The sequence below is a fragment of the Labrus bergylta genome, chromosome 22, assembly GCF_963930695.1.
Source record: "Labrus bergylta chromosome 22, fLabBer1.1, whole genome shotgun sequence".
NCBI classification, from domain to species: Eukaryota; Metazoa; Chordata; class Actinopteri; order Labriformes; family Labridae; genus Labrus; species Labrus bergylta.
This window is the reverse complement of record NC_089216.1, coordinates 12,744,958-12,767,532: the sequence shown is the minus strand read 5'-3', so window position 1 is coordinate 12,767,532 and position 22,575 is coordinate 12,744,958. Positions and strand designations below refer to the sequence as shown.

The 22,575-nt window shown below is 40.1% G+C and overlaps 1 protein-coding gene across 2 annotated transcripts; it reads right to left on the bottom strand.

Annotated features, from left to right (window-relative positions):
- Positions 1-2,001: 2,001 nt before the first annotated feature.
- Positions 2,002-18,563, bottom strand: agfg2 (ArfGAP with FG repeats 2). Of its 2 annotated transcripts, XM_020629209.3 has the most exons (14): positions 18,278-18,563; positions 17,170-17,263; positions 15,684-15,799; positions 14,388-14,532; positions 13,888-14,008; positions 13,689-13,793; positions 12,198-12,230; positions 9,811-10,071; positions 8,138-8,210; positions 6,553-6,596; positions 6,281-6,367; positions 5,629-5,748; positions 4,275-4,345; positions 2,002-3,005 (listed from the first exon to the last, which is right to left on the bottom strand). In XM_020629209.3, the coding sequence occupies exons 1-14, from the start codon at positions 18,442-18,444 to the stop codon at positions 2,958-2,960; spliced, it is 1,485 nt and encodes a 494-aa protein (XP_020484865.1). In that variant the 5' UTR covers positions 18,445-18,563; the 3' UTR covers positions 2,002-2,957. The 2 variants fall into 2 exon arrangements, with proteins under 2 accessions (XP_020484865.1, XP_020484866.1); XM_020629210.3 differs by lacking the exon at positions 12,198-12,230.
- Between the last annotated feature and the right edge of the window lie 4,012 nt (positions 18,564-22,575).

The following is a 22,575-nucleotide window of genomic DNA, read 5'->3' as shown; positions in this document are numbered from 1 at the left end:
GACACCCAATATCTCCTTTAGCTCCCACAAGAACACACGCGACCTATTTGATCTCTCCTGATATATTTCTGCAAGTTTAGAGAGGTAATTCAAACATGCCCGGGCTCCGCTCCCCTCCCTCTCTCACACGTAAACGCAGGCATGTGAGAGGGGAGGCAGGGGTCGGTTCGGGTTGCTCGCACCGAAAGTCCGGGAAGTTAAAAGTAAACAGTTGACGGGCTGCAATTCTGCTCAATTTCCTTCTTTGCTCTCAATTGCGGACGGTCCAACACAAGTTTTTCAAGCCGCACACAAGCGAGCACATGCGGTGCAGCTCCCCCTACTCCCCACTATTACTACTACTATCAGTGCTGCTAGTGTCCGAGCGCTTTAATCCCATTTACTGCACATCTCAGGGCACAGGGCATGTCCTGCTGCACGCCGCTTGTCGCTGTGTGCCTGTCTGCTCACCCGGCACCTGTCCTGCTCAGCTCGGCGAGGTTCTGCTCCGGGTCCCGCTGCTGTAGTGTTGAGAGGAGCGGAGCCGCTACCGTGGAGGAGCAGGCTGTCACTCACCGCCGTACTCTGGAACACCGCGCGTTCAGGGACCCAGCCCTGGGCTCGGAAAACTCAGCTCCTCACACACAGACCAAAACATTTAGTTTATCTTTTCTTTGGATTAATAATGAAATATAGGAATGAAGCTTTTTTAGCCGATACAATGCACAGGTTTAAACCAATTAGTATACGCTATATTAAAATGTACTTATATATAATATCTAATGTACATGTGTTTTTATAGTTATATATATTAATATATAATTACTATACAGACATTTATACATGAACATTGAACAGGTAATAGTACCACAGAGATCAAAATAGAATAAATGTCTGGAGGAAAGATGTGGGTTTTGAGATTTAAAATGTTTTTATTTTATTTATGTGACTGAATGTCAGAGGTTTCTATTTAAATATCAGGTTTAATAACAAGATTATTTAAGAATAATTTTTGCTGCTCTATTTAAATGAATCTTAACGCATATGATGAATAAAGAATATTGATGTTTTATCGATAAAGTTGCTTTTAAATGTTCTATCGTAACTTCTTACTCACATGATATTTATTTTCAAATATAAATTAATATTATCTGCCCTGTGTGCTGATTTAATAGTCCATATTTATAGCAATTTTCTTTGCATGTTAGGCCTTCATTTGGGACTCACTTAAACAAGTGCTAACATTTCCCACAACCCGTGAAGGCCGCAACCCTTCCAGTGTGTGTGGAGTAAGGTTTCAGTGTTGGCGCTCGCTTGGGTCCACCGTGTTCTATTTATTGTGAAAATCCCCCTCTGCCCTCCTTTCATATGTGAATATTTCCCCTTCAAAGACACCAACAGAGACCTTTTCTGCATCAAATATTTCATAAATAAATATCTTAAATATATATTGGCGATGAACTCATCAGATCCTGTAGTAATTAAGTTGTCATTAATGCGATTATTGATCCCTGAATTCTGCACACATGGCAGATTAAGCAGCTGTAATTGAATTCTATTATGACATTTATCCGTCTGGTCGGCTGAGCAGTGAATCCATCTCTGTCCGGTGCTAGTGGCTATAATAAATAAAACCGCAAAATACCTTTAAAACACACATTCAATATTAATGTTTCAGAAGAGGATTCATTTTGAATCCAAAGTTGCAATAAATCTTTCAAAAGGAGTCTAAAAATAGTCCTTCTGAAGCCATAAAAGGTTTCTATATTTGTACTATATCCTTATGCAGTATCTATGTTATGTAATATGCATCCGCAAGTAACCTTGTGCACGAGGTCGGGGAAAAGTAAGTGTCACGCGCCCCCTGCTGGTTAAATTAATCAGTGCAGTTTCTTTTTTTTTTAAAAAAGCCTTTTTATAACACTCAATAATTCAAAGTTCATATTTAGCGTGTGTATTAGTTAGTAGGAGATTAATTTCACACATTTATGTAAAAAAAAAAAAACAACAACACTAAGAGTCTTAAGAAGCAACAAATTGATTTTATGAACATGAATACTTGTCAATACAAAGACGCTGTTACATGAATCTCTTCTTTTTTTTTTTGTGTTGGCAAAAAAAAAAGAACACAAACTTTGCCTCCATGTCAACCGAAAAAAAAAAGAACCAAACAGAAGAACAAGCGAGAAACATTTTGGTCCGGTACATGAAGCAATGATCTTTTTTTTTTTTTTATATCTATATACATTTTTAGTAATTCTGACATTGCTTTTTACATTCAGTAGCATCTCCTTTTAGCCCTCAAAGCGCATGCAGCCTTGGAGTGGAAAACATAGACTCTCCTTAAAAGAGGAAACAAAGAAACAGTGACAAATGCAAACATGTTCCGCGTACACACTACTGAGAGAAGCCCGGATTGTCTCTCAATGCTAATTCTCATGCATCAAGGAGGCGTTTAAGGCTGTTTGAACAATCTGTGAAAAACTCTCTCAACTTTCGTTTTCCTTTGGAAACTGAGACAAACGCAAATGAATTCACCGGCGACAGGTTTCTTATGCACTTTCTAAGCAGGAGATGAAATTAAAGTAGCAGCAGCAGCAGCAACGTGTGTGTGTGTGTGTTTCTGCAAAAATCATAGAGGCGTCTTTTCACTCGTGACTCCCACAGAGCCCTGAGGTGGCGTCTACTGGCACACAAACACCTTTTAGACAGATCAACAGCAGGAAGGGGGGGAAAACACGCTCACGCATACATACACAGATTACATAATTACATTCACACCTTTTCTTTTTTTTCCCCCCCTCTACAAACACGTAAACACAGACAGAGATAGAGGGGAGAGACAGGAAGAGGAGAGGAGAGGAGAGGAGGGGATGAAAATACTCCAAAAGGCATTGAAATGGCAGCGACTCCTCAGGTTCACTCCTCCCCTCGGTTTTCCCAGAGATGAACTGGAGGTAAGGAGAGGAGCAGGGGGATCAGATGAAAGGATTCCGCGACGCTCCTCGACTCGGGTAAACATTCCCCTGAAACACAAGAAAGGCAGCGTGAGAAAGAGGTGGAGAGGAGAAGAAGAAGCCTACAAGAAGCCTCCTCTCCTTACTTATTTTTATCCCCCTGAAGTGCACGTTAGCCCTTCTCAGAAATTCTCTGCCCTCCTGAACGTGCCCTGACTTTGTGTGAACACAAACAGTTCAATTTGTTCACCCTGACTTTATGCAGAGTTTTTTTTTTGTTTCCTGCCAGCCTCCAAATACAATGTTCCTATGAAGTCATGATGAGTGTGTGTGAACGCAGCAGGTCGTAGTCTGGAATATTCGTCGTGTGAGAGGACGGGGAGATGACGGCGTTCATGCTGAGCGGGGCTTTACTTCTAGATCCTCTTTACTCTTCACCTCATTTGTCTGAATATTGTTTCCAATAGTTGAGCTTGTGTAGTGGAAATGTTCTAGTATATGTTGCAGGGTATTAAAGCTCCAGCTGAGGAGGAAACTGAATTATTAGTGATGCGTCTATACGAGCTGCAAAAGCAAAAAAAAAAGTATTATTTCTCTATAAATGAGATATTGTATAGGCATGTTCCCCCTGCTGCTAGGTGGGTGTCACATGAGACGCACCCTGCAGGACCACCTTTTGTAACTTTTTCATATTGGGCCTCATTCACTCATATATGAGTTTTAACTCTGCATAAGCAAAATGACACGTGCACGCTTAAATAGGCTAACAATTAATTAACGGGTTTTGGCAACAGAGGCGTGATTTCATGGCACTATTGGTGGGAGTGGTTGACGACTTCATGAAAGTTAAAACTGTTACATTTACTATTGCATGTTAGACATTTAGAAAAATCCTTTTTTTTTTTTTTTTACGCAATACTCACAGAGGTACAGGACAAGATCAGCAAAGAGATAAATGCCAAAATCAACACAACCTATTTGTTTTTAACAGGTGCTTTAACCCACAAACAGCCACTACTACCAACTCCTTGTTTTGGATTTGTACATTTTAAAAAAAAAATCAGAGAATCGAAAAAGACCAAGTACTTTGAGTTTTCTGTTGTATCTGTCATCACAAGAAGTACACTGATTTACACAAGTCTTCCCTTCACTTCCTTATCCTTCCTAAGTGGTGAAAGTGTGCCTGACACAGGCAATCTAAAATAAATCTGTGAGGTGAATGTGTGAAAATATCAGATAATGTCCCAAAATGATCTAGAACATTTCAGTTCCTGTGATAAAGAAACTTTGAATTCACTATTGCAACAACAACTATAACTGGCAAGGCATTGAACGCACCGTGAACGGGTTCACCGACATGGGTCGAGGGACTTTGGACTGAGAGTCAGGCGCAGGAAAGGAGGCAAAACCTGAAAAACACACACAAAAAAAAAATCATTTTTCAGTGATGTGAAGACTGAAGGCTGAAACTGCAGACTGCAATCTACTGACTGTGTGAATTAGTATTCCTGCGGTGATGCGAGTGGTCACTGTAGAGATAATGAAACATCTGAGGCGGGCTCATGCCTCTCAGCTCCTCAGTGTTTGATGTGCAGCCTGAGCACATACAGTACGTGTCAAACTGCCAGCTCTATCTATACAGTATGTATGCAGGCTTTTATTTTACTGCACACCATGTTCTATGTCAAATATATGACATCAATTAGCTTAGCAGTATGTATGTAGCCACAGAGATTAAATATGTGCAGGCATTCATTGTGCACAGAAGATGTGTTTTAATGACTTTCATTTAGCAGCATCATATCAGGTTTTTAAAGTTGAATATCTCAAAATATATTTGATGGATTTTCTTTAAATGTATTGCAACCATCTATGACCCCCTGATGATTATTTAAGATACATTTGGTGTTTCTCCAGCCCATCAGAACTTATTCTTATTGCCATATACTTCCCAACAATCCCTTCAAAACGTCTGAGTGTCGCATCGATGTGACCGCGCGCTGAGCTGAATATTTATTATTTACCACGCTCACCACATCACAACCGTTTGCAAGTTAGCATTCTTTTCATTAGCCAGTTAACAACGAAGCACAGAGTGGTTAGCAACTCTTTTAAAACGTTAAAACCTCAGCACGGGGGCGCAGTCGGACCAGTTGGACAGCGGCGGTAGTCTTTGAAGCAGGCAGGGTTTTAATTCCTTTCCTGCATGTCATTCCCCCACTCTCTCTTTTCTGACTCTATACACCGTCCTGTCTTTCTAATAAAGGCCAAAAGTAAATCTTGAAAAATTAAAAACTCAGCACATGTTTGGAGCCCGGTCATTATTTTGTGAGCATTGTTGAATATGAGTCTGCTCACTCCTATGAGAAGACACAAGTGACTTCGGCGAACTTTGATTCACAGCTTCAACCAATAGCAAAGAAGTCCTTGAGTCCTGTCTTAAAATCGTTTTTTCCTAAAAAATGTGGTCAATTTCATGACATCCAGTGTAAAACTGTATACAGATGTTTGTTTTATGTTACTATGTACAGAAAGTTAAAAAAAAGACTTTAGAGGCTTCTTTTATTGTTATTTTCATACAAAAAAAATCTAAAGGTGTTAACCTACTTCAAGGTTCATTATTAGGTCACTGACACTCTTCAGTTCTAGAAGTTTTCACAACAGACCTTAATAATTGCTTATAAAACTTTACCATTGGCTTCCTGGTTGCCAGCTGACTCATGGGGAAATGCATTCTGGGAGGCTGGTGCTGGGAAGGAGGCGGACGGAGGAAAAACAGAGGTGGGCGATGTGACAAACGCACTGGAGTCACCTGGAGAAGACACACACACACACACACACACACACAGTTACATCAGATACAGTTATATACTTTTTTTTAAAGGTCATTAGCTGACATTAGAGTGAGACAAATCACAGAGAAGAGTTTTCTGTGTTTTCTATGGAAGCCCAGAGCTGACACAAGAAGTAATGAGCTACAGCACCGGTCCCACAGAAAGTGAATACATCAATAAATGAGATCATTTAATAATTCAAAATGAAGCTGCAGTCACACTGAAGCTGTAAGTCACTAAAGTGAAGCTGCAGAGCTGAGGGGAACATGAACAGAACTGAACTAGAAGTTTTTCAATAATCATAAATATTACACGTCGGCTTTAGTTTAAACTTAGGAGGTCTTCAAAGGAGGTTAAAGAATTCACATGCTCACTGTTTGTGTGTTTCCTTTACACATTTTAGGAGTGAATTACACAGTGATTGTAGTTTAGTCCTGGAGAACAGTTTTGTTGTGACCTTTTCCCGTGTAGATGTTAAATGGCTGAAGACCTCCCAAACATGAGTCTCACCTCCTGAAGCGTTGCTGAAGGGGTTACTGGGGGAGAGGGCAGGGGGCTGCTGGGAGGCCGAGCTGGAGCTGAATGGGTTTGGGAAATCTGAGACACACAGCAAAGAGAGAGAGAGAGAGAGATAATTCACAGTGAGTGGTGGTGCATTCCTGCCTGCTCAGACACACATGCATCCTAATCAAGAAGAGTCCTGCAGCTTTAAAGAGAAGGAGCTGCAGGTAAATACAGAGCAGCTTAGCAGGAGGATCAATGCAGTCGTGCTCGGTACTTACTGGCAAAGGTTTGGGAGCTGGAGACCGTATCGACACCGGGGGAGCTGAGGAAAGCAGACAAAAAAAACAACAACAATCAAACAGAATACGGCCTTTAACCACGCTCCACAAACAGTCGGATCTTAAATAACATAAACCAAAACACAAATGTGACATTTTAAAAAAAAGTGTTGCTCTTAAAGTCCAAGAGGCAAAAGTTTAAAGTGGAGCTTAATTAAATCAAATAAAACAGAGGCTGAATTTAAAAAAGGTAAATATCAAAGTGACTTAAAAAGAGAAAAATACATGTGTATGTTTACAGCTGCCTTTCATTAAACAATTTTAAGAAGATTTTAAACTTTAACTCTGCAACTTTTTATATTTTTAATTTATTTAGTTCAAGTAATTCCATTTGAATTATTTTTATTTGAACATATTCTCAGATTTAATAATTTCAGTGATTTTTTTTATTTTCTATTTGAATGTTTCTTTTCGTTCCTCTGTCATGATGCTTTTGATGTCTTGTGTGAAGCACTTTGAAATGCCTTGTTGCTGAAGTGTGCTATATCAATAATCTTGCCTTGCCTTACAAAAGTTTAACATGTAAAGGTAATCATAAAAAAAACTATGTAAAAGCAGAGCAGAGTTCAGAGGAAGTTCAAACATCATGTCAAAATAAAAGCTCACATTTCTAGGAGATTTTTAAATCATGTCATTCACAAACCCTCAACGGTAACACAGCGCTACAGAGAACTAGACAAGGTTTGACCAATGAGAAGAGAGCCTCTCTGATACACTAAAGGGAAACAATACACGACCAGTCTAAGATCATGTACCATGAGAAATGACAGATTGACTACAGAGGGCTGGATTCTTAATGTGAATCTAATCTCATTAAAGATTAGATTGAATTGAATTATTACTCTTTTCTCCTGTTTTTATTATGATTATTAAAACTTTTCCTCCCTTCATTTTTATTGTACTAAACCTAGTGACTTTATGCTGTTGATCTCTTTTTTGTGTTACAGTAGTTTTGTAACAGATGTTGTAAAATGTTGTTCCACGGCTGTGAGCCCTGATCTAGGTGCTGTCCTGTCATCATTTCCTTGTTATGTTTGTGCCTTGTTTTTTTGGAGGTGTTGTTTTTTTTTTTAGTGGTTTTCTGTTGTTGCTGTACTACAGAGTATTAGGGCCAGATTACAGCTGTAAATATACATGATTAAAGTCAAATATTCACCACATTAAAGTCGTAAATTTACAAGAATAAAACTGTAAATTTTAAGTCTCAGTATCTTTTCAAGGTCCTGATATTGTATGACAAAGTGATTTAGTTTCATATCTGCTGAAGTAAAGTCCCAACACATTAATGGGACGATTTGAGAACTTGTCAAACTGATGTTTTAAAACATAATTTTCATACAAGCGGCTGCTGCTCTTCTGATATAACTATAGACTAAAATGACCACTTTATTCTCGTAAATGTATGACTTTAATCTCGACATCTCAGATTTGTTTTCCTCCCTGTATGTGGCCGTAATAGTCCTTTGTGGTGGTTGTACACTTTAAGAAATAATCTCGTCATTCCGGAGCTGAATGTCTCTCCTACCTGGCAGGAGTTGAGCTGGAGGAGAGCCTGTTTCCAAAGAGGGTGCTGTACTGCGGAGGCCCAGCAGGGGGAGCTGTGGACAAGCATTTCAGACAGAACTTAACCACGGGGCTTTAATGAGTTTCCATGAAGAGATCAAATGCTGCTTCTATTAGCCAAAAAATGTGTGTAAAAGAAAATCTAACAAAGAGCTCAAAGAGTTGATGTCAAGCATTTAAATCATCAGAGAAAGAAAGCAGAAAAAATCCCCTGAATAAAATATGTGTTTGACTTGACATGAATCAAAGAGAGCAGGGGGGGAGGGGGGGATCAATAACCTCATTACTGTGGCAGCCGGGGAGGCTTCGATGAAGAACAACAAAGCTTGTTGTAGGGAGCTGGAGGGTTTCTCACATGAGCCCTGAACGTTAAAAACCAGCGTCTCACTTGTTAAACGAGTACAGCCGATGTTTTTGAAAGCATGTCAACAAGGTCCTTTGAATAAGACTGAGCATGGTCCAGAGCAAACACAATGAGCATAATTCAGCAGCTAAAAGCCTCGGTATTTGGAGTAAGGATGTTATGTAACCTCGTTGAGCTGGCCGTGACAATCTGCATGACATGCACATTTTAACTCTCACCATATCTGTGCTCGGACTTGTTGTGAAAGTATTCAGGTCTTCAGAGGAAGGGCAAGTTCAACAAAGTGACCTTTTCTTTTTTCTTTTTTAACAAGTAAATGTCCTTTAATCCAGTGGTTCTCAACTGCTCCAGCATCTGGACCCACCACCAACTCCCTCATGAAAAATCCCAACCTGAATTTCAGATATTTTTTAACCAATCAGAATTGTTCAATGAAAAGTGGTGCCGTTTGGACCTCAGACCGAGACAGAACAAAGACATGAAATAAAAACAAACATGTTTTGAAACACTTAATAGACTTTGACACAATGTTTTTCCTAGGCACACATTCGTGACCCACTTTTGGGTCCCGACCAACCAGTTGAGAAACACTGCTTCAATCAATGTTCTACCTCAATTTAAAAATTAAAACGTGCCCCAAAATAACTCACTCTGCAGAAAAACGTGTGCTAGCAAAGAGACTTCTCTCTAACTTTTCTCTTCATTCGAAATTTGAACTATTTCCTCCCCCTTATTTTACATAAAGTGTAAAATAAGACAATGGAGCCCAAGAGGGAAGCAGTGACTAACATTAGTGTTTGTCATAACTGACCAATCTGCAGATTAATATATTGATTGACGATCTTTAGCTCTTTAAAATGTCAAAATTTAAAAAAAGAATGTGTAAAGACTTTCTATAAATAAAAGACTAAATATAAATAACACAGAAAAGCCTCCAGATTAAGAAGCTGGAACAAAACAATATTTGATGTTTTTGCTTGAAAATTACTGACTCATTTAATTGATTGTCAAAGTACTTTTCATTTCCTATTGATCGACTAATGCAGCTCAATCACCGACTGGACATTTTATTTGTAAGGGGTCAAAGGTCAAAAACATGTTGGGAAATGTATCTACCTTGGCGTGTATATTATGCAAGATTGTGGTGCGTTTACATTTCTAAATTCTTAATCTGAAAAGTAAAAAGCAACTTTATGCTTGGTAATGTGTAAGTATAGAGTTAAAGAAAGTTGCGCAAAGCATCTACTATCCACTGACACAAAAATCCCCACCTGTGCCTACTGGCGGGTCGGAGAACACACTGTCCAGATGTGACACTGCAGCGTATCTGTCCCCGGGGTTGGAGCCGATGACCTGGGTTGTCGTCGTCTGGCCGACACTTCCAGACTGCGGCTGCTGCTGCTGCTGCTGCTGGGACAGAGACTGAGGCAGAGGCTGCGTCTGAGGGTGGCTCAGACCTCCAAAGTCAACGCTGATAGACTTGGGGAAAGCCCTGAAAGGCCCCGTGACCCCTGAGGCAGATACTGTTCGACCTGTGGGCAAGACACCAGATGGAGGTTCAGTGCAAAGACGGTCCAGGAGAGCTTTTCTGACATATGTGTAGTTCACTATGTGGAGCTTTTAAACCTTTAGAGTTATAACCAAGCCTATGGCCTGATTATACCCCCCATGAAGCGGTGAATAACATTCCAGGGAGTAAATAATGCATATCATTTTGAGCAATGCACTAAAGAAAATTTAAAATTAAGAGGTAATTTCACAAAAAACAGACTCGAACATGATTAAATCAAGTTTTCCTCTTGAATATGTTCAAATGTACTTGTTATTGTAACAACTGTCCAACACAATCTGATGCCTGATGCTTAAGATCATTGAAAACTACAAACAAAAACAGTGAGAGAAAGGCTTTCTTCAGTCAAAGACCATTTAGTAGCTGCTCTCTAGCCCCTGATCATCTCACATAATCTTTTATCTACTCAATCAACTGAAGAAGATCATGGGATGTAATCCAAAGCCCCAGAACAGGGGACTAAAACAGATTAAACGGACTGAAGTGATATTGTTTTCTCAGCTGCTGTTTCAAAGGTCAAGCACAAACTGTGGACCTCACGTGGAGAAAACAATCGCAGCAATCTCCCCCATGAGGTACATTTGGCGACAAGTTTAGAGGTTTCCTTGGTATCACAACATTCCTCAAGCACATGACGTTTGCCAGGTTGTGAAGGAGAGGTTGATGTTGAGATAAAAAAAAGAAATCTCTGAGCTCTTGAGAACTTCTCCTTCCTGTTTGTTAGTTAGTCAATTATTGACTTTGGAAACAGCAGATGAAGAATGGATACACAGTAAAATAATCCTTTAGAGCCTTCCATAACGTTTTTAACACCTGAAAGTGCAAAAATCTATTTAATGACAAGAAAAAATTCAAACTTGATCTGTTGAGGAAGATCAAGTAGACAAATTGAAAGCTACAAAACGGCAACTAAATAACCACTCAACAGACCCAAACAAATCCAGGGGAACATGTTTGAGAAACAGAGAGCTAAAATGCTACATCTAGATCATGTCATAATCAGAGTTATCCTGGCTAATACTAATTGATCTCAATGGTGTTGATGTTAAATCTAAATGACAAATACATTGATAAGAGAGGCATACAGTAGGCTCAGAAAACTGCAATTAATCTCATGCTATTAGAACATTTCCATGCTCTGAGGCTAGTCATAAGCGGGGCTGGCTTTACATAATTAGCATGACGTCGGGGTTTAAGCATTTAAACATAAACAGTGAAGGGAAAGCAGCAGGTTAACAAGTTCTCGGGTAGTTTTTTAAAGCACCACGCACAAAACACAACTATTAGAGGGTTACAAGGCAGAAAATAGGATTTTATCATTGCAGTTAGCAAGCAAACATTAGCCACAAAGCATGCTAGCATTAGCCGATAGTGTTAGCATGGAGATACAAATGAAAATGGGTGTTGTTTTCTACATGGGACTCTAAGGAGTCATTGACAGAGGCCAGACCTGATATTAAAAAGTATCTGTAGATATAAAGCATGCCACCGTGAAGCTAGCTATTTTTGGGATGTGATTATACAGGCTACTACTGCAAGTCTAGAGATGTGTGCTTAAATTTGCTAGCACACTTGAATTTGGGAGTAGCACACTTGAATTTGGGAGTACTTGTTTGGGATGTAAATGTGTATTGTGGGAATACAGCTGCGCCCTACATACTTTTTAAGTGCTTCAACGCCAACGTGGCGAGAAATATCAGCTGCCCTGTGCTGACGGGGGCAGCAGCTTAGCTAAAAATAGCATGACTTCAAACTTGTTCTTTCTTTTTCTCCCTCTCAGGGAACAGTGTGTGTGTCTCCTTGACCCTCCCAGGCTTTAAATCTTGGCTTTGAAGTGAGAAAACCTGGGTGATGAAGAAAATGATCGACCCAAATATCAGCGAGTGACACAAGCAAGGGAGCTTTGCGAATATAGAGCGCTGTGTCGTCAGTCAAACGGTTTAAAATAAAGCTAAATTCACTAGCGCAGTCAACGCGAGCAGGGCTCACAGATTAGGTGTCTTATCATGAATGACACAGCATGGAAGAGCTTATTGATCCCAGCCATTCAGCACACACTCAAATGCATCTGTTGGTGCCGTGTCTTACCTAAAGTGAAGTGGTTTTTGAAAGTGCTACTGGCTAAGAGGTCGGGGGGAAAGAGGACAGTGAGATAAAACAGACAGAAAGAAGGAGGAGGGATACATTGAGAGAGAAAAGAAATGCCATTAAAAAAGGAATTCAGTGAAATTGGATGAAGATATGGAGCCATTTAAAATTAAACATGATATGGTAAAGAAAAAAAAAACTGTCAGAATGAAAATTGCCTGAAAGCTAAGTAGTTCCCTTCTTTTGTCCTTCTCAAAGTGACACTTTGAGGCAGCAGTGATGAGTAGAAAGCATCATCAGAATCCGTGAAAATAATTTTTGCACATTCTGGACGATTAAAACACTCTGCACTGACAAATTGAACAGTTTGAGCCCCCGTGGAAGAGATAAGAAAAGAGTGGAGTACGAATTATTTTTTATTCATGTAACTGCATTAGCTTCCTTAAAGGAGAAACAGGAGGGCAGTGTGCTCATAAACTGTCTGGAATATAGCAGTCCATTTTGTACACAGGCTAATTGAAAAGCAGTTATGCCTTGTTAAATTCCAACATAAGTGCCAGAACGTTTACTAAATATAAATGAAGACTGCTAAGAGGGTAAGGTTGGTGTTCAGATGGAGTTTTTTTTCCCTCTAATACCATGAAAAGAAATAAACTATAATTGTGTTACTTCACCCTTAGCCCCAAAACCCATTTGTTCTAGAAGAGGATGTGAATCCATTCTCTGCATTTTAGAGACTATTTTCAGCATTAAAACCTTTGTTTCCCTCGTGGGTATTTACATAAGCAAGATATTGCTTTGAAATAGGATTTCAAAATAACCACTAGTGCCTGACTGAAAATGTTGTTGTCTGTTGATTTGGCCAATAGCAGATATCTGCATATCAGATGTAGTTGAAAATATGTATTTAAGTTATTTATCCCTCAATAATTTGTTCAAGAAAATAGACTTCTGTGCAAGGCCATATCAAAATAAATGCAGAAACCACACTATACCGACTGCCATTGGTAATCAGAGAGCTGCTCCTTGCTACTAAAATCAGTATCGATGACAGAATTTAATATCTGTTGGGCTTAAATAAGTAAAGTCAATGAATTAATGGTAGTAAAGTCATTCCATCCAGTGTGTTTTTTTATAGACAATAATGGTAAACAACAAGTTGAGATTAAACTAGAGAATCAATATTGCGACATATCCTTTAAGCTGTAGGTGTGATCCAATCACCAGGCAGCTATTTTCTAAAACAATCCCTCAATATGTGGCAGAGGTATTAACACAAACAGCTGAAGGACATCTCAGAAGGCTTTTTTGCACTGTACACTCTTTCTCCTGAAGTATGAAAAATATTTCCACATATTAGATTTTTGTGAATTTGTTCAAATTGAAATGATTAATGAAAGAACCTGTTAGCATTCTTATTCTGAAAACGCTACAAAATATATCAATAAGTCATTTTGTCCATAAGAAATGGGTGGTTAAAGGGAGACACACCTGAGGGCCGTGGGAGGGCAGGGAAGGAGGGGGCGTGGCTCTGAGCACCCAACACCGATGACAGAGAGCCTGGCCGCTGTCTTTCTATACCACACAGTGTGGGATCTATATCAGAGAGAGGCAAAAGAAGAAAAAGGTGAATGGGTCGGTCGATACAGTCCAAAAATATCATCTCCTCTGATGCAGATTGACCCCTGACCTTTCAGAGGGGGGTCTCTGAAGCTTTGGGAGCGCGACGGCCGAGCGGTGAACACATCCGCCCGCATGTCGGCAGGCGATATCGCAGGATTTCGATCCCACGATGGCATCTGGGCCTGAGACTACAGAACAAGAGGTGGAGAGAGAGGGAAGCAGATGGGAGGTGGAGGGAGACACAAAGGCAGAAAAAAGTGAGTCTCTTTCATGGTTTCTCAATAATTCATAAGCAGAAGCTCTGATGTTAATGATACCTGGCCCGCTCGCTGCCCATGAGTCTCTATCTCTGTGAGGCAGCAAATTAGGTAGTCTCTTCACCTTATATTCTCGGTTTCTTTTTTGGACACTCTTTGGCTGCTCTCACTTCCTCTTTCAGTTCCTCTTCTTCTACCACACCTAAACACTTTCTCTTGTAAATTCTCATCCTCTCACTGCTGTCCCCTTCATCTTTATCACGTTCTCTATCCTTCACAAGCACAACTACAACACTTTAAAATCTCTTACCATGGGCCTTGCAGACCTGGCGTTGGGGGGCATGTTATGAGTAGGGGCCTGGCTCGCTAAAGGACCAAGTGAAGGGGGCACAGGCTGGACCCCGGGGCTCCAAGGACCCTCGACATCCCTCCGATTCTTACTTTTGGAAAAATGCCTGAAAGAGACGGGTGACTGAATGCAGTTATCTGTGACTAACCAGCCTCATAAAAAGCACAATTAAAACTTGATGTGTAATCAGTATTCCTCCTACCAAACATCGTGACAGAGAACATTTCAGGGGCGCTGAAACTAAACCTTAATAATGGCTGTTTTTTTTTTATTCCCAGCATGAAAGCAGCTATTATCCTGAGTTAATTTTTATGAGTGGGCGTCTCCATTTCAAACAGTGAATGGCTAAATTTGGAACAAACGTCATTAGATGTTGTTTGAATCTAAATTGTTCAGCATTATGCTGTAATGAGTTCACAGATTAAACAATGAGTCTACAACTCAGTCAGAAAATTCATCTCTACTAATTTTGGACAAATCCTTATTGCTTAAAACAATTTCCAAAAACAAAAACGCCAAAACATGACTAAAAGCCCTCTGTGAATATTAACAAACTCATGCTGGTGCTATTAGTTAACATCAGCCTACTAACTTTAAGTAAGTTTCATACAAGCACAGCAGCTAAAAGGGTTCTACATCAAGTATTAATGCTCTGTAATGCACGTATGACTAACCTGTTTGGCAGGTATAATGCTAAGTGCCTAAATTTAGCTTGTAAGCAAGCTAACGTTTGCTAACTGGCGCTAGCACAGTTCAGCTGAGTCATTTTTTGACTTAATGCTGGGGCTACATTCATAAATTCCTATATTAACAATGTTCAAATGTAAATATATGTAAATGTAAAAAAAATATATTGAGCAGGCTTGGTCAATCAGTTTATGATGTTAGCATGTTAACATTCTCCAATTAGCACTTCAAACAAAGCACAGCTAGGGCTGATATTATTACGTTTGAATGCAACACGGCCAGAATATCTATTATATTGAGGAATTTAAGTTTTGTTTCATCTAATAATTTAATAAACTGAATCTTTCAAGGGGTCTGGAAAGTCTGTTGAGGAAAAATAGACAATTTGAAGTTCCCAAATGTGGCAAAATGAACTTGTAATTTTTCTTGAAATTTCATAAACACTTTGTATTTACGGATCAAAACAGTAATCATGAGTATATAGTTCTGATTAAAGTCCTTCTTAGGCTGTAGTTTTACTGCACGATCACATTAGGGTGATGTAGCGCAGACACAGCCTAAAAAACTCACCACTTTTTCTTTTCATACTTGTCCTGAAGGAACTCTTTGAACTTCTGAGAGTCCTTCATGTCGGAGCAGCCGTCTGTCTTTGGGTCAAACACACAAAGCCAAGTCCTCCTCCCGACCTACACACACACACACACACACACACATTGAAAGGATCAGGAAAACACTTTGAAATCATGCTGATTTGTGAGATTATTCCACATCAAAAATGGTTCAGTGTCAGACTCCTTGATCATAACATCAAACAAACATCCCTGCTTGTGTTTGACATTTAGTGTCAGAGGATATCTCACAAACAGAGATTTCCCATCAGTGATTCATGTCCGGTTCAGGAGTCAGAGTGCGGCGGCAGATATTACAGCGTATGATTCATGCCTGTCCGCTTCACTCTCCAGAGGATCATGTGGGGGGGAGAAAGCTGGACCATGCACACCTCTGCCTCTGCTCACATTATACTTGACTCCAACACTCTCACACACACACACACACACATCCTGTCCTACAACGAGCTGATAAAACGCACAGCACTTATCTTGATAGCCTGAAACACTTCACGATTTCATTTCAGTGATATAAGCTCCGGAGAGAGTGCTGCCCACGCCAGCAGCTTCCAAAACAGGTTCTGTAGGAAGTCTTTTTTCAAATTCATACTATGTTTTCACTGCATTTCAACAGACGTTACAAGAGGTGTAATTTACATGAACCTCATTTTTCCATATCTTTTGGTTTCATGGATAAAAGAAATGAGCAATAAAGATCAAATTTGCCTAATTAAAAACACTGCTAAATGCACTTGGTGTCATGGCAGCTCCGTGTACCTCAAGCAACACTGGATTTTTGAGGACAATCTGGATATTTGACAATAAATAATTGGTAAGCTAGCATTACAGAAGGGATTTGGTGGCTGTTTTCATAAAGGACTATTGCAGGATAACAAACATGTACTGGTTCTCACTAACACTTTGTGATTTTACTCTATGAATCAGACAGAAACACGATAAGAAGATGTCACCCTGCACATTAAGACAGACATTTTTCACCGCCCTATTTGAAAACAGTTGGGGAAACACTAGTATAACACACACACACACACACATACAGAGGAAGTAGATGGTGGTTTGGGTGGGACAGACATGGCTGCTTCTTTTGTTTCTTGGCTCCATATGAGCTGGCCGAAAAAAAAGCGCTACCACAAAGACTGGTTCAAATGGTGAGCCATGAGGGACATTTCATTTTCTGTATACGGGCCAGAATTTTCCTTTACTCAGATCCCCATTAGCTGCCGCAAATGCAGCAGCCATGCTATGAGTTTAATGAGTCTAAAACCTCAGCCTGAACCAAAACAAACGTGACAACAAGAAAACAAGCTCCTCATTTGTTATTTTAATTGTTTATAATACAAGAAAAAAAATCATTTTGATTCATTTTTGTGAATGAATGTAGCAGCATTTTTTTTTTTTTTTTTTTACGTTTTATGGACATCACTCACCTCGTTGCCATGATTTTGAAGGAATTCCACCTCCTGTTGTGAGAAGGTTGTCATGGAGATGGACTTGACTCTATGTGGAGGGTTGAGGCCTCTCCTGGGACACAGAGGAGAGATGGAGAGACAGTATTTACAGTTAAAAAAAATAAAAAAAGGCAACAACAAAAAAATAAAAAATAAATAAAAAATCCTAAGACGTGCAGTGATTCCTCTGAGAGAGGACTAGAGGGACAGAGCAGGTGGGAGAGGAAATGTCTGTCACGTGACTGTGAATAACAGGGCAGAACCGGTGTAAAAATACAGAGCAACATGTTTCCAGAAACCAGAACCTTCTATTTAGTCCATGCTAGAGTGTGTGTGTGTGTGTGTGTGTGTGTGTGTGTGTGTGTGTGTGTGGGGGGGGGGGGGGGGGGGGGGACACTAAGTGGGACACCTTGATGAAGGTGTGCAAGATTGCGCAATAGAGTGCTGAAACCGTCTTCCTGAGGAGTGTGGGGACTACATGCAGAATAAAATGTGACAGCACACACACACACACACACACACACACACACACACACACACACACACACACACACACACACACACACACACACACACACACACACACACACACACACACACACACACACACACACACACACACACACACACACACACACACACTACGCGCCCACACTGTAGAGGAGCCTGGAGATAGAGATAGAGAGAGAGAGAGAGAGAGAGAGAGAGAGAGAGAGAGAGAGAGAGAGAGAGAGGTAGTGTCAAACCTGCACCATGACGAAATGAACCGTAACTCAGAGCTGGAAAATGACCAGCTATAGCGGTCTGTCGTTAATGAAGCTGTTGGAAGAAACGCACGAGACAGACAAGAGAGAAGTGGACACTGCGTAAATTAATTTATGCAACCACAAGGACGCTGGAAATATCAAGAAACCCCCCCCAAGTAAATCCGGCTCTGGCGTGGTGCATGGTGCAATATCAGGCCTGGTACTTTTACTCCTCTGCTCCATTATGTGTTTGTCCTCACACACTGATGCTAAAAATGTGCAGTAAATAATCCCAGGGGGCGCGGCAGGATCGAGGAGGGGGGGGGGGGGGGTTCACTCACAGCATTCCGGAGCACGACGTGCAGACGAAGCTGCCCACCGTGATGTCGGTGTAAGTCACCCCGGGCTGGTTGCACTCGAAGCAGTGTTTGTTTACTCCAGACTGGGCCAGCTCGCGGACCTTGCGGGCGCAGATCTCCTGGTTGTCCCGGTGCTTTCGGTTCGACATGTTTTATTTTTTTTAATTCCCCCCCCCCACCCCTTGCTTCTTCACCCCCCCGGGTGCCTCGGTGTGAAGCCGGTGTAACCCTCCGCTGTCCTCCTCCTGGTTCCCTACTACATGGAGCACCTCACGCCCGCATTGTGGGAACGCTGTTATGCGGCTTCACCCTCCCGATGTAGAAGACAGGCACGTCAAGTTACGCACAGGGAGCTGCACGCGTACCGGATATACTGGGGATTACCTTCAGAATAAATGTGAAAACAGGTGGCATTTTAGATAACGGCTTATCCGGTTTCATTAAAAGATGTTCTAAAATAGCCACTTGTTACCTCATCAAAATATATGTTGGTCAAGGTGTTTTCCAGTGTATGTGTGTAGGCCTATCCTATGATTCAGACCTTTTTAGAGCACTTAAACATGAAGTATTGTAACAAGGGCCTACTGACAATATAAAGTTTTCTTTTAAAATTGACATAACATTTAAATCTGATACTTTTGACAGCTGCTTGGAATTTGAGTGTTTTAGTTTGAAATGCAGGAAATTCGTTTTTGTCTTGATTGATTCATCCAAGTTCAAAAGTTGAGATTAAACTCTTGTGGATCCAGAAAGTTTATATTTTACAAATAATAGCTGTTTTTTTTAGTTAATATGCAACAAAAACAAGTAAAAATTCCACTGAAGTAATGAGTTTGTTTTAAAAAAAAAAATAGAAGATACCCTTCCCTATATTGACCCTATGTTATAATCAAGATTGGAAATTAAACCGGAATGGAGATTGGAAACCAATCCCCTGAAAGACCCTAATATTCTGATGTTTGAATATTCAAGAGTATTTTAAAAGATTTCTGTTAGAGATAATAGGGACCAACATAAACTTGTATGTATTTGGCCCATTAAACATTCAAAAGAATACTATCAGGTTGATACAGCACATTATGGGTTGTTTAGACAATAGAGATGTTACTTTATGTCTAACTTCCTCTTTTCAAACATATAACTCAACTATTTTGCTTCTGTGGAGGTTTAACGTTTGAGTGGTGATCTAGGCTACAGTTAATAACTAATTGGATGTGTGTCCGTGCCACAACAACACACTCAGGTATATGGAAGTAGAGGAATCAACGTGCAAAGTTCGTTATAATAACATATTTCCTCGTAATACAGCGTGCATTGTTTTCATGCATTTTCGGTGTTGCTGTGAGACTATGCCGTGGTTTTATTTTGAAAAACGCACGAGTCTCGTTATTGTGTGTAGTTTGACACCTGGACAGATGCGTAGGGAATCTCCTGTCAAAGGCAAATAAGAACCTGTCGAGCGGCCAAGTTTTACATAGCCTGAAAACCGTTTTCTCTCTCTTTTTTTTTTTCTCTCAGCACCCTCTGTCCTCAGTGTGTCTTTCTGCTGCGCTGTTTTGTGCGCCGTTTACGCACACGCCCCCCCTCCCCCCTCCATGTGTTTGTGTTTTTGGCGCAGCGCTGCGCTTTGACGCTCCTGCGCGCTCTGCTGAGAGAAAAGCTTTACGTTAGAGCGCTCATATATAAGGGCAGCTCGGGGAAGGACAAAGTAAAAAGTATGTCTGAGATCCTTCGCTGTTACCATCAAGAGAGCAACAGCTTGTTTGTACAACTCGTGGATATTTGTATTTTTTTAAACTTGTTTAACTTGGCAATCAGAATAACATTCCCACGGGACTTTGTGAATGGCATCATATTAAATACAGGTTTTCTCGTCGCCTTCTGGGGAAATCTTCAAACTATTTGTTTTGATGAGGCAACTTAGCAACACAACAGACTCATTAGCTACGCCCTTTCTGTGACGCCTATGAAGAGGTATGTGAGATGTTTTACTCACTGGCACACAGACAGAAATAGCATGCTCAACGAGGTTGTCAGTGAAGGCATCACGCCTCGTTCAGCCTCCGCAGATAGACTCACAAGGAAACAACTGAAGAAGGGGAAAATAAAGTGAAGCGTCACATTGTTTCTAGATGAGCAGTCAGTGTGCAGTGAAGGTTTCTAATCAGCAGAGGGGGCTACACACATCACCTGATAGCTCGATCGATAGAAAGTCAGTTACTGATGTGCATTACAACACACACGAGCTGAGACAAACAAGCCTGTGGAGCAGCTGTAATTACACTAAGCTCAGCAGCAGTCAACCACAGGCTTTACAGTGTCTGACTGCAGTCTGTGGGGATGATGACAAAGTGCAAATCTGTTAGTTAATGTCGCCCAACAAACACCATGGAAATGTTGTTTTGACATTTAGTAAAAACTGTAAAGTATGGAAGCCCATGAGTGTAAAAAGTAAAACTACCGTTCATATTTTTTATTTATTAAGTCTTATTCCTGATGTAGGCTAATTATATAATATTTTGATTTGTTAGGTCTTAGTTTTGACTGGACATTTATAAGAGGTACTTAGGAAGTCCTAGTCTTGACTTGGTATTTAAACTTATTGAATTATCTCATCATTTTTACTTTAGGTCTTGTAATGATGAAGTATTTCGGTTAGGGAGTCTTAATGAATATATTCCAAATCATTTTGTTCAAAAATAATTATTAGTTTTGCCTTAAAAATCGTTTTTTTTTTTTTTTTATCTTTCTTGTCTAAAAATAATTCCTCCATGGTCATCATTTTGACATTCAACAGTAAAAAAAAAAGTATATATATATATATATATATATATATATATATATATATATATAAGAAGTGAACGTATGGCTTTGGTTGGTCAGTGAACTAGCATTTCGAAGCCTTGGTTGGCTGTCGCCATCTTTTTGGGGGGGTGAGGGGGGGGCAGATGTATGGACTAAAGGTTTGGTTTGTGTAATTGGGAATAACGTGTTATACAGTAACAATCTCTGCCATGAAACCTTGGAGACTAAGAGGGCATATTCTTGCAAGTGTAGCCTACATGTATGCTATGCTTCCATGCTACAGAGTTTGTTTAATAAATATAGCTCATAAACTCAAGCTGAGTGACGGGTCATTTTGTCATGGGGTGTGTTCGAATTGTCGTTTTTGCTCAGGAAGGTTCCTAACTGAGTGAAATGACCCAGAAGCATTTAAGTGGCGGCCATGATAAGAGCCGTTTGAATTCTCTAAAAGTTAAGGAAAGGTGGGTCAATGCTTCCTTTTATAACCTCCTTCAGCATAGGATACACTGGACCATCCTTTACCAAAGGAGATGAGATATGACGCCCCACAGTTCCTTGCGGCCGCAACATTTAAAGTGAGTCGTGCATCCGACCGTTCAAGGAAATGAAAGATGATCGTAAAGTGACACAGATGACATATTTCATTCTCTTAAGCATGCTTTGTGCAGTTGTACATTTGTATGCTTAAAACATTATGTGTAGGCTATTTTGCATAAATGTAACAATTAATTTCATACAATCATACTTATGTTGATGTTGATTTCTGAGTGGACAGGAAGCTGATGATTTCACTTTTGTTACTTGTAGCCTGGTAGTCTATATTTCTTTTATTTCAATCCCAACCTTGTGGTAAATAGGATTATTTCACCGGTAAGAAGGCACAGGGGAAAGTTTTTTATATGCTCTTTTAGTAGTTCATTTTCAGAACATTGTAGTTTCAACACGGCAGACCCCACGTCATTAACCTCCGCTGGCCCGTCGCATTTAATGACGTCGCCTAGTGGAAATCGGATTGTCAGAGCAACGAGATCGCCTTTCCCTAAGTCCTTTATGAATTCTCCTAACATCGTTCCTTAACCTCATGACGTTTTCCCCGGGGTTAAGGTAAAGTGGATAGTGAAAGGAGATAGGAGGGACAATTCGGATGCACCCTTGGGCTTAACCCCTAACCATATAAATTCTGACTTCTTTTTGCAACTGGTGAACTGCCCCCTTCTGGCCATTAGAAGGAACACCGTTCTTATTGGCTTCACTTTTCCAACTACTCCCACAAGTTTTTTTTAAATCAATGTTTAAGATTTGGTACCTCACTTTCTAAGTTATTACCTCACTTGGTTTTTCAAAATGTAAACTTCCTAATATTTGCCTTAGCATGCCATCATTTTGACTTATTTAATACAACATATTACTTAGTATTCTAATTTAAAGGTTTTTTTTTTTTTTTTTTTTTTTTTTTTTTTTCTTCCACTTTTGGC